Source organism: Gouania willdenowi, chromosome 21 (genome assembly GCF_900634775.1).
Source record: "Gouania willdenowi chromosome 21, fGouWil2.1, whole genome shotgun sequence".
Classification (NCBI taxonomy): Eukaryota; Metazoa; Chordata; class Actinopteri; order Blenniiformes; family Gobiesocidae; genus Gouania; species Gouania willdenowi.
Window position 1 is genome coordinate 30,280,193 of NC_041064.1, and position 13,302 is coordinate 30,293,494.

At 39.0% G+C, this 13,302-nt stretch overlaps 1 protein-coding gene across 14 annotated transcripts in view; it reads left to right on the top strand.

Annotated features, from left to right (window-relative positions):
• tns1b (tensin 1b) overlaps positions 1-13,302 on the top strand; it is a 248,990-nt gene that overhangs the window by 207,057 nt on the left and 28,631 nt on the right. For all 14 annotated transcript variants that reach the window (XM_028436798.1, XM_028436793.1, XM_028436791.1 and 11 more), the window contains one exon: positions 10,797-12,281. In XM_028436798.1, the coding sequence (XP_028292599.1) occupies positions 10,797-12,281 (1,485 nt within the window). The remainder of the gene's footprint in view (positions 1-10,796; positions 12,282-13,302) is intronic.

A 13,302-nucleotide genomic window follows, 5' to 3' on the forward strand; every position in this document is an offset into this window, starting at 1 on the left:
GTAGGGGTACAGGAGCACATTGCAGGGGGTCCTTGGAAAGATTTAACAATTCATTTACAAATAATCGGGAAATGTCCATAGTTCTTTTTTAGGCATTTTTTTTTTTTGACAAATCACCACAAATAAACAGCACTATTGCTTAATAAAATACTATATTTTATTGTAATTTATTGAAACTGGAATATTTTATGCTGTAGAGTCCATTTTATCACACTTCTGACAATTAGAAACAATAATTAACTACGTTTTACATAGGAGACTGTATTTAATTACGACTGAAGTAATCACATAAAAGTTGCATTGGTATTGAAAAAATAAATAAATTCCACTTTAAATCCCACTCATTGTTTTGAATTTGTAGATTGAGCCTGAGGGAACCAGTGATTGAGACACATTTATGGGTTTAGGAGAGCCCACTGTTCCACAAATGAAAAAGCATTTGAAATAATGGAGAGGTTACTGATGATATGAAGAGGGGGTTACACATGATTTAACAAAAATACAAAAGGGGTACAGGGGACAGAAAGATTGGGAACCACTGGTCTAGAATATAATTTTTTTTAGAATGAAAACAATTTGGGCAAAATCTAGAATTTTTTCTGTGTGATTTTCACGTTTCCCCTCTGTCTGCGGTCTCTGTGTCCTCTGAGGAGTTAAAGGCAGACTCCTTTGCGTCACTGTGGAGCTCTTTTGTGCGCTGTTGGAGGAGGAGGAGTGACAGAGAATGTCAGTGTGCCTGAGAGCATGCTGCTGAGACAGTTTCTTAGTTAGATGGTGAGTGTTTGTCCTGCATTCCTTCTGTCACCATCGAGGCAGTGTTTTCTTGTCTAAGTGCAGCAGCTGTTGAGACGTCAGAATAAAACCCTGATAGCTGAAGTTTATTACAAGCTATTGAGCATCGTCTGAAGAAAAAGTTCATCAGCTGACATCCATAATAACATGTGAGTAGTTTTCTTTGCACTGAAAATGCATAGGCAGTGCTTTTATAGCTGGATATGTGCTTTCTTACTTTTGAAGCACTTATACATTTAATGTGAGATCTAATTTTCACTGCTTTTGGCAAATCATGTTATTGGTAAAACAAAATAAGTGATGTATTTATGTAATGCAGTGGTATACTTTCTAGCTTGGAAGGAAACTACCTGAAATCCTGGTTGCAGATCTGTGATTCCACTGGGTGATTGGGTTTATTCCCACAGTCAAAAGCATGTTTCTCGTTGGCCATATGGACAAATATACTGTATTCTTGCATAGAGCTGAGTATCATGACCAATTTCCTGGATGGATTTGATTTTGATTAATAAGGTTTAGAATTGATTAATCACAATTTGATTTCGATTCAATATTGATTGATTGATCTTTCAAATTTTACTTGGAGATTATGAAGATGGTTCCAAACGTATGACTTAAGTTGGGGCGTCTTACCCAGCAGAACTTTGTCTGCCATGTTTGCACTGAATTGAATGTACCCTGACGTTGAGCAGGTGTATTAGACGACTTTGCTAATGCCAGACTGTGTGAGACTACTGGGGTTAGATTAAAACAAAAAATTGATTTCAGCACCTAAGAATCAATTTTGGAAAATTTTAATTAAATCAATTCAAAAACAATGAAATCATTTTTTTTTTGCTCAGCTCTGTTCTTGCATATGATTGTCTGTACTGTAAGGGTCTGGCATTCTGACTCAGGTGTTGCTTGCCATTCTCTTTGATCCGGTATGATGTGAGCAGTGCTCTAAGACTATGATGAGAATGGATGGATGGACGGTTGGATGAAAGAGTCAATGTGATCTTTTTACTTGTTCTATAAAGAACCTGACATTGTTCATTCAGGGTCTAAATGCTTCCTTCCTGGTCTTGTTTCTGTAGCAGTCCTTGTTTTTCATCATGCTTGACTTATCCAGCAGTACTAATGAGCTGTCCATGCCCAGTATGCAAACTTCATGGAGGAAAAGCGAGAGTCTAAAATATCCGAGTCCAATTTAAGGCTGTAATTTTGAGCCAAAACGGGCAGCTTGGTATGGGGGAGTTACATAATGTTGTTGAAGATAGCAGTTGATGCAGATAATGATATCACTGCTTAGATTGTGTCTGGCATCACACTGCTGGCTGAGATTAAAAGGTTGCTGGCTAGGTGAGAGTGATTATAGCCCCATGTGTATGGTTACCCAGACTGGCCGACTATTTAAGAAAAATGATTAAACCACTGAGTCATCAACTCAAACATAAACACAGCCATTACATAACAGCCAAATTTTGATTCTAACGGGTCATTTTCTGTATATCTACGTCGTGAATAGATCATGTACCTACTGACCCTACCAAGAGCATGATCTTTAACAATAAATAAACTTTTACCATAAGGACTCGACCAATGATATCATGATTGATCAGAATCAGAATCAGAAGAGCTTTATTGACCAGGTACAGTTTAGAACAATACGAGGAATTTGACTTGGTAGTTGCAGTGAAAGAAGACACATCAACACACCGGAGCAGCCATTTGCGGTGATTGGAGTTACACCTATTCTCCTACTTGAACTATGGGAAAGCCACAATTATTTGGCTTTAATATCAGTTAGTTCAGTTCAGATTCATCCTAAATACTTGTTTGTTAAAATTATTGAGAAAGAGAAAGCCAAGAGCCCAGCGTGTTAGAAACCAGTAGATTAAATGTTGGTTAATTAAGAGTTTAAAGCAATTACTCCATCAAAGTAAGACAAAAGGATACAATCCAATTGTGCCATAGTAATCATTGTGATAGTTTCACACTTATCTGCTCTTGTCTCAGTGAAAGATAAACTGGATCAGTTTCTCAAGTATTTCTGAGGCCAATAATCGACTCATCGATAATCTCTGTTATCACTGTCTGTATGAGCGTTCTTGGCTATTAGTGCTGCTGTCCACAGCTTTGTTGTTGTCCTGAACTCTAATCATCCGACATACTTTCACCAAAGGCCAACCTTAAGAGTGGGATTGTATCAAACTTCTACGATTTCTTAGAGGACGCAGAGGTGAACCGTCTGGCTTTTTATGTTGGCAACAGGTTCCCATGTTTTCTGTTTTTCAGTCTAGCCCAAAGCTTTGAGCGGATTAGGCTGCCTTGACTTGAAACTTCAGCTCAGAGTGCAAAAATAATGGCCTTTGAACAAAAGCTGTATCGAATGCAAAAAAAGAACAAGCATCTTGTGTTAGCTGGTGTCCTCATCTGGTCCATGGTTGCAGGACTCCCTGCCTGCTAACAAATACAGAGCAAGATTCCTCTAAGATGCAGTAGCCTGGTTACTACATCAATATGTGGCTTTTACCATTTCATAATTTCCACTGGGCTTTTAGCTTATATATAATACCCCCTATTATTAGCATACTTCTTATACTGTAGCACCAGTGCAATAAAGACCCGCGTAGTTAGCTGGACTCCTGAAATGAGCGAATACTGGTTATCTGCCATCCATTATGCTCGGGAATGAATAAGCAGTCTGTTAACTCCTCCTGGAGACAACTTGTTTCCAGCTGTTTGCCAGATACTCCCACTCTTCCTTTCCTCCCAGTAATCTTTGAACAGATGATCCAGCAAATGTGATCTTTTAAGTACCAAGATAGATTTAATCATCATCACTTTGCCCAGAGAAAAGAAGCATAGACTATCTTGAGTCATTGAGGTAGGCATGTCTTGCAGTATGCTTTTACACTTAAGTTAAAGTTTTCTACAGTTGCTTAAACAAATGAACTCTTGGACTATAATTTCAAATCATTTTCACAGGTCTGGACTCATGAGATGACCTTTACAAGGAAAACACTTTTATTTCACTTCCATTGGGAATTCAGGCCACTCCTCCATCCATCTACTGCCTTGCATTACTTCATTTCTTCTGTTGTTTGTCACTAAACACAATTATTTTCTCACAAAACATCGGGCTGGAAAAATCTGATCAGATCTAGCAAACTGATAATTAAAGAGTTGGTTACTGTCTCTGTGGGAGCTGCAGGCTGCAGATCAAAATGGGTTTAAGCTTTAATTATTTCTCCAATTGGAAACATGTTTATTAGAAAGCCAAGAAATGTCATTGTAATTTGATAGGCACAAAAAATGCCATTTGACTCATTTAAAAATTTGTTTCCCACACATTTACCCAGAGAAAAAGACATGCAAATTGTATTTTTATTATTAGCATTAAATATTATTTATTACCATATTATTTGGCTTATTTTTGCATTACTTTCATAAGGTGAAATATCCATATTCTAATAATAAACCTCAAATATGTAGTAGTGTTTTTTGGAAACAATCTGTGGCATCATGAACTGTTTTTTCATCTTGTTTTCTCTGCATGGGGATGAATGAAATAAAAAAAAAAAATTCACCCTAGCTGCGTGCAATAATCGCTCAGCTGTCAGTACATGTAATTTGTAGGTAAGGTATCTATAGTTTTCTGTGGTGGCCTATCTGTGTTTCCTAGTTTCAAATCTTGTTAAAATATTGCATAAATACCAATATGTAGTACTAATGTTGAAGTCATTATTTGTGGCACACATCAGCGGTATGCATCACAGAAAATCATCAGTAATATTTATGTCTGTTTTCACACAGTTTAAATGCCTGAGTTGAACTCACAGCTCAATTTAGGCATTGGGCTGCAAAGCAATATTGCAAGAAACTGCAATTCCAATATTATACCCTAAAGCTGTAATTCCTGGCATAGTTTTTCTCTGGATTCATTGCTGTAATAGTCAGCATTATTATTACCCTGCATAAAACTACTGATGGCAGAATTGGCATAGCAGCAGTGAAAACGTTCAATATCTCATCTTACCTTTTTTAAAGCCTAATCCATTACCTCGTCCTTATTCTGGATCCCAAAGTCGGCACAAAGACATTGATTCACAATCATCAATCAAATGTATATTTAATGAGCTGATGGGCAAGTCTTTTCAAGCTTGACGTTAAAATCCTGTACTTACATTTGAGTAAGCATTTCAAGGATACGCATGTCGGCATTAGACTAATGGTAGCTAAGTTTACAGTGCTGGCTAAATAAACACATTTTCTAACAACAGGAAATCCATTAAGGTGAAGAGAATGGCCTCAGATGTTTAGTTTACCTTTTCAAAGCTTAAAAGGACAGTATTATGAAAAATGCACTTTATAATGGTTTTGCTACAGTGATATACATTCATTTAGCCTCATTCAGAGGGCCAAAGTTGAAAACGTTCTGTTTCCTCACTCCCTTGTTATTCCACATTTTGTAAAAAGTCAGCTCCAAACGGGCGAGTTGGATTTTTCTCACCTTCTGACATCACGTGGCGGAAACTCCTCCTCCGGACAATCCTGGCTCTTCCCACCCTATAACAATGTGACATCGATGTGAAATCAATAGTCCAACCATGAACTCTTTCCAAATACAGCAGCAGCAGCATTTATTTCTATATATCTACTCAAACTCTTTGTCACAGGTCTCTTAGATATCATGCTCATCACACTTGATTTTTGTCCAGCTATTATCAAAGGTTCAACTCGTTGTTTTGTCATTCTTCTTTATTAGTACCACACTTGTGGCCAAAAGGCATGGACCCCCCATCAGCTTCAGTATGCAGCACCCGCACACACTTTCAAGAGCGGCACATGTGTTTATTCACGCAGACTTCAGGGGAAACATGCTATTTCCGCTCTAAGGGGGATCTATTGCCATTGAGGGGGTCAGAGCTCAAAGGTCAGGGATGAAAAGGGTGGACAGTTGCACCATATGGGTCACAGGACCTCAAAATACCCAACAGCACCTACTATCTGTGACACATGCTAGTTGTAAATAGGTAGAATATCTCTTACATTGTTTTAATTTAAATTCGTTGAAACAAGTTTTGACTGCATTTGCTTACTGCTCTATCCCTTTCATTCACTTTTGTTTTACCATTTACTTTTATAGTTGAACAGATTTGTGTTGTTAACATTTTGCAGCCATTGTCCAGTTATCCATTGTTTATTTTATTCTCTCCTGTTGCAATATATTTACTCAGTCTACCAAATTGGTCTTGCACTTTGCTCACAAACATTTACTTCAGACGGAGTATGTGAAACCTCAAAGCAGACTCACAGGCGATAGATTATCACATCCTTATCATACGAAGTTGCACTGAGAGGTTATTTGTAGAAGATTACATGAGTTTGTTTGGACAGAATTAAAACAGCAAGAGACACAGTGAAGCATGCCTGAACATAAATAGTGAGCCAATGCTAAAAACAAAATCTCACTCGTGTAAAATGACAGATTAGATTTCCCATAGTACAGCGGGGGATCCTGTCTATCAGTCACGTCGTCTCTAAAGTGAGGACATGAGCTGGTTAGAGAGCTGACTGAAGTAGCCTTTTATGTGAGAGTGGCATCACTGAACAAGAGGCATTTAGGAGTCAATCATGTCCTTTTCATCACTGAAGTGTAAGAGCGTGGGACAAGTAGCCAAAGTCAACAATATGTTTATACTCTGTCCAGTTGTACATCTGTAAAAAAGTGTTCTACCAAAGATAGCAGCCACACAGCTTTATCACTTTCCACAATTAGTGTTGGTTATATAATAAATACATTCTATTGAAATTGGTATTAGGAATCTTATGTTTTTATGAATAAATTACATTTCCAAAGCTGTAAATGGCTATAACAAAAGTAAAACTATAATGTTGTGTTGTGGTGATTTTGCTGAATGAGACGGATTCAAGCTTTAGGGTTGCTGGTCAGATGCGGACACAGAGTTTATTATCTCAAAGGGTTTTTAGGAGAACAGACTGGTCTGGGATTCTGAGGTTACCTAGCTTTCAGTGTGTGTGTCTTGGTGAATCTGCTGCTGTTCAGGGCTCTCAGTGTTATGTATGTTGCTGATAGTGGTAGTTAAAACAGAGCAGAGCCTCCTCAGGTAGAGACCTTGGTGTGTGCTATCAGTGTACAATGGTATCTGGCCTGCTTAAAGCTGATATCTGATATTTGTTCGCAGAACAAAACAAAGTCTCATCAGGTCGCATTGATATAAGTCTATGGGTCAAGTAAGAGCCGAAATCATATTTACCTGTTTGCTGTTGTGACGCGTGGCCTTGTTTCCGTGCGCAGTTCCGCATTCACTTTGATTGACAGTCTCAAAAACAGGAAGTCAAAGCCTAATGGCTGGGCGCACTCGGCGATTGTTTCCATTTGTATAGAGATCTATAGGACGAAGGAGGGACTTATATAAATTATATACATAAAAGACTAGTTAGGTATTTTTCTCGTATTTCAAAAGAATCATACATAATACAGATTTCTCAGAAACTCCAGATATCAGCTTTAAGGCAGTCTGACCAGAACCGACCAGGAGAGAGTTCTGTTATTACATATCAAATCCCTCCTTTGTTGTACATGTGATTAATTAGTGATACAATTATGATTGTGATATAATTAGTGTTGTTAGGTAAATAATATGTTATTGTGATTGGTATTGTGTTTGTGAATAAAATAAAGATGAATGGCTTCATAGAACAAAAGTGAAACTGCAATCTTAAGCACTGGTTGTAGCAAACATTAGACTGATTACTAACTGGTATTCAGCCGTGGATTACTTGTAAGTTTTGTTTGTTCATGAGAAAAGATAATAAAACACAACAAAAAGGGCTTCCTCTCAGAGACCCAGTAAGTTTCATTTCAGCAGGTAGGTGTGTGTCCATGGCAGCTATTCCAATGTGTATCCTGTTTTGTAAATGATTCATTCTTTCTTCAGTGATCTTTAGATATTATCATCATTTTTTTTTGTGAGGGTGTTTTCTTATATACCTTAATATGTTTGGCAGTAGCTTTAGCTTTCCTCATAGCTGTTGTGTGGCATGATTATAATGGCTTTCATCAACTGATGGATGGATATGATCTGGTGAGGACTAGTAGGTCTAGAAGTTTGGTGGATAGGTCTGTTATTAAAGATTTTGTGTTCTGCCGGTGCCTGTTCTGTCGGGTGGAGCCTTTCCTCTGCTTTCTTGCTTGGAGCAAGCTGGAATGACTGTTTTTGGAGCAAGCAGCTCTTTCCATTACACTATGTATCACTCCCCCACCCCACCCCTGCAACAACAGCAACTTTCTGACCAGCAAGTGATTCATGAAGAGGAGGTGGAGGTTGATCCACTCCCCTTCACTAATGCTGTTACATTTAATGTCAGACCTTGGGGGCTCCTCTGCAGGAATGTCCTGGTCCTTAGTTTGGGATCATACAGGCAACCAATGGTAAAACAGATAGGAGAAGCTTCCTCTTTGATGGACTGTGCTTAATTTTTGGGGTATCTTGTTGGAGTCCTATTTAGTGAGGATGTGAAAACAGCTGGACTTTGGCCAATCACCCTCACTCTAAACTCAAATTCTTGTAACAGGACAAGTGATCATAAAGGTACTGACACGGAGAAGGCAAAGAAGGGTCTTCTTTCACGACTTTAGTCTATGTTTATCAGTGTGACGGATGTACAAGAGGTGTGTGTACTGGATACTTTAATTGTATAATGATGACTTCTTTAAAGCCAATTACTGCTTCATTTTCTGAATTAAATGTTCTCAATAAGTCTCCATCACAAATATCCTAAACCAGTGGTTCCTAAACTTGCTCTCAAATAACTTTATTATTGCTCTTCTAAAACAGTTGATGGCACATTTTATGTCTTTTTAATGAGTTTTGAAAAAGAATAATCACAATTACTACCTTTTTCAATACAGGTATATTATTTTATCTATTTTGTTGAAATTTTGTTCCAATTTTGTCTTCAAAGGGGTAGCAACAGAAAAAGTTTGAGAACCACTGTTCTAAACAATCATTAGCTGGCTTTCCATTACAGATTTTTGCAAAATGATAGCGATATTTTTGAATGTCAACAAAGTATAATCGCATTTTGAACTTGTTTCCATTGAACGTTGTTATAGGCAGGAGCCCATAGCCCAAGACTTTGCTGCAGGAAGACGAACGCTCAGAACCTCCTTATAAAACTGTATTCCTTTGTTGTTTGACGTCTAATGTGGCAGTAATAATTTTAAAGTATAACGCTAAGAAATGTCCCGGTCTCCTCTTCTGTTTACACATACCGCACCATGTTTTCTCAAAGAGAAGTGGTCATGTGACCAGGTACGTCACATTTTGTGACGTGTATTTGCAGAAAAAGTGGCGCATTTGCGACACATTTCAGTATTGAAACGTCTGAAATACCTCCTCATTGATAGTGCTATTTTTGATAGTTTTTTTCTAAATTCAGGTGTTTCTATTACCAGTTTATATTGCACAATTTAGATTTTGCGCATTTCCATGGGTAATGATAGCAATTGATGCAATGTGTTGTTGTCATACATGACAGAATCTTCACTTTCAGCTTCCTATATTTCCATCAACATTCAAATGATTAGTATACAGTGCAAACTGTAATATTCTGATTGATATCCACCAGTATTCTGACACTACTGCCACTACTTGTTCCTCTGGCGCGTTGCCTTAGGCGAGACATGAAGACTTTGCAGTGACCAACTCGTGTCCGCCCACTAAGCTCTGTTACAGAGCCCTGTATTCACAGACGCTCAGATGGAGAGATCTATAAGTTACACAGAGTTCTTTGTGCAGCTTATTTGCCTGTTCGAAGCATTGATTTAGTTATCAGGACGTGCCACATCATGGGTCATAAGAAGGTTTGTTGGGACCTTTAATGGAAGCAAGAATTTGACTCACAAGGTATTGGTAATGTATCTTTAAAGTGTTACAAAGATAGTTTGAAGGATGCTGTAGTTAGTTAGTTTAGTTCAAAATGCTGTACAAATTTGGTGTATACCTTATATTTTGCACACACTATGATAATATAATAATCGCTTTTTTTTGTTTTTGACCAAAATGCAAACAAAGCAAAAAATATGGGATTTGTTATCATTTATAATTGTGAGCTGAACAATGTATGAATGTACAACCATCTTTGCAGTGGTTTTGTCCACCTCGTTGCGCTCCTACTGCTTGTATGAGCTAGCAGTGAATCAATCAATCCCTGTGTTGCTCAGGTGGAACTGATTTTAGGTTGAATACAAGCAGAGCAGGCTCCTGTGACTTCATCGCATTTTCCGCAGTGCGTGCCACAAAACTCGCTCATTTCCTGAGGCTGGTAGAAGAGGTGGACATATGCCAGTGTTCAATTTATCTGCAACTGCTTAGCCTGTGGTATTGAGATATCCTTACTGTCCATTGATTAAAAAAAGAAAAAAGAAAATCCTCATGAATCCAAAATTACATTAGACTGTTTTCACATCAGTTTATTTTCATTTTGTTCCGTTCAAAATGGACAATATTAGTCTTACCCATTCTTTTAGCAGTGCACACGCAATTACATGATAAGTTTGTTTATGTTGATTCAGAGACAAAACTATTGGCTTGCAAAACCTCACACAGGATTTTAAGCAAATTGCTTCTTTGTGTAATTGATATATACATAGCAAAACATTTCCTGCCTGCATCACAAGTAAACAAGTCTTTAAAAAACAATTATTAGTCTGTGGAACTGCCCTCTCTTATGTGTATGGGGATGTGTTGGGTGTTGTTATTCTATTTTGGCCTCATAGAAAGTTGTGTGTTTTTTCCACTTTACAGAAAAAATGCAAAGTAAGGACATTGGTCAAGTTTGGTAGAATGTAGTGAAACATGTCCAATTTCTCACCGCTAACCTGTAACTATCAACAATGTCAATAAAAGCAACAATTGTCTTTATTAATTTGGGAGTATAGGACTGCACTCTTTCGCAATTTCTAAACACATTTGTTTTTGTTTTGTTTTTAGATGTCATACACACCCAAGGACCACTGGACGGGAGCCTCTACGCCAAAGTTCGCAAAAAGGAATCTGCTGAAGGAACTGTTATCTCTAATGGCCTTCCACCTGCTGCAGACCAGGCCTTACCAGCCGTTGACCATGCCTTGTCAGTGAGCAGTGACTCTGGAAACTCCACTGCCTCCATCAAAACCGATCGAACTGATGAAGCCACAGCAGCTCTCCAGGCTTCCTCGGTAAGCCAGACACACATTTCTGTGGGAGAGGAAGTATCCTCAGTTCATCACCACACCCCACAACCCATCAGTCCCCAAGAGAAAAAAGAACTAGAGCAGCTACTGAGTGGCCTAGAGGGACCAATGCACCGACAGACCTTCCTGTCAACCCCAACGTCTGCATCAGGGATGCTTCACCTGGTGCCTGCTCAGGTCCATGTGAATGGACACACTAGCATTGACAGGGAAACTGACATTTTAGATGATGAGCTTCCAGCCAGCCAAGAAGGCAACAGTGTGGACAGCCTTGGAACATTTTCCTCCACAGATGGTCGGGCCACACCAGCTGATCTTTACTATCAATCGGAGTCATTGATCAATGGTCAAGACCACAGGCCTTACCTAGAGCGCAGTGTTCCAGAAAAGCCTATGGAAACAATACAAACACAGAGCCCCATTACCACTTCTGTCACTTTAAACAGAAGTGATGTAATCCCTTCCTCGGGTAACTACATTGTGACTCAAAATGGCACCCTGTACCGCTCTCAGTCATTTGGGGCAGAGGCAAGGTCAATGCCAGAGGCTCCCGCCCGCACTACAAGTAGTAGGGAGGCTGTCCAGCGTGGTCTTAATGTTTGGCAGCGGTTTGGTGTTCCTGAGGAGCCAGTAACCGAGGGCCTCACTTTTAGCCCGCCGCCATCTACTGTAGTGATGCCCAGCCACCACAGCCTGCCACAGTTTCCACATCGCAATAGTGCCTCTCAGCAAGAGATTGAACAATCAATTGAAACCCTGAATATCCTCATGATGGACCTAGAACCGGGTCGTCCACAGGTCACAAAATCCCAAAGTGTTCCACTGTCGAATGATGATGTAGTAACCACCCAACCGTCCTTCTCTCAGACACAAGCCAGGCCGTCCTACCTAGCAGATCCTCTTATCCACACACACTTTTCTGGCTCTCTGTCTAAACCTGCCAACAATGCATCACCACCTCTGAGATCACCTGGAAAGCCAACAACACCAGACCCTACACCCATTCATGGAGGGCTCAGTTTTACATCTGACACAGCTGCTGGAAGAGGTTTTCCACATGCCATTCCAATTGTAAATAGTCATCTTCAGACGAAGTCCATCAACATCTACCCCCCATCAGCAGTGCCCCAGTCTGGAGATGTCCAAGGTAGACCCAGTGCTGCCCTAGCACCATCCCAGCCTGCAGACAATGAGTCTGATGAAGTCTTCAATGTGGAAGGCCTGGTTGCTCAAAGAGTAGCAGGTAAGGTCTGACTTAGTTTTTACACCGGTAAGATAATTGTAAAATTAATTGATATATTCTTTCCAAATTATCATCATCATTATCATAATTTTTAATGATAGCTATTCATAATAACTGAGTAGAGAAGCTTTTCTACATTAATTTAACTCATCTGACGCATATTAAGACCATTACTAGGTGTTTCGTCCCACATTTTAACCATCCATGAAATACTTTATACAGGGTCACTATAGCCAATACCAGATTCCTAAAACAGTCATTCATCCTGTATGTTAAAAGCTAATATGAAGCTAGCCATTGCAGGGCTGTGGGAGTAAACTGGAGTGACTTAAAAAAAAAAAAATCACAAATCAAGTGAGAACAAGCAGATTTACACAAGGTGCAGACAAATTATGGATTTAAAGACTTATCTCTTTGTCCAAATGTTTTTATCTATAATACAAATCATTATATACTGAAATACAACTTTGTTCTTTTTCCTGCTTGTCTATTGAACCAAAAACACTCAGTGACCCAACCCCTGACTATAGCATTTTAGTTTTAGTCAACTTCAAAACAACACCTTTTTAATGGGCTCATTGTGTATTAGGTCCACAATAGTGTGTATATTGCCAAACTGATGCAATCAGCCATGCACTTTTCCCCTGAAAACACTGCGAGGCTCTTATCTCCTTTCCTAAAAGCAATGACATCAGTTCCCATCACTTGGACTCAAACAGGAAGCTTTCTGTCCATAGCAGCAGGTTGACTGTGTGTAGATAAGCACAACACACATCCTGCAGATCAGTAAGAAATGGAACCAAGTCAACAAAATGTGGTTTGATAGCAGAACTCTCTAATAACTGCAAGGCAAGGTTTCGTCAACAACTAGCTTTGGATCTTTTTGTTGTTGGTAAAATGTAGGAATTTATCTGCCCTGTAAGCCCTAAAAAGATGAGAACCTGGTTTAATTATGGACTGTCAAGTCAAATCTAGCTTTAATGTTAGAGGAGTATATAGACTTTATCTACCCGAATGGATC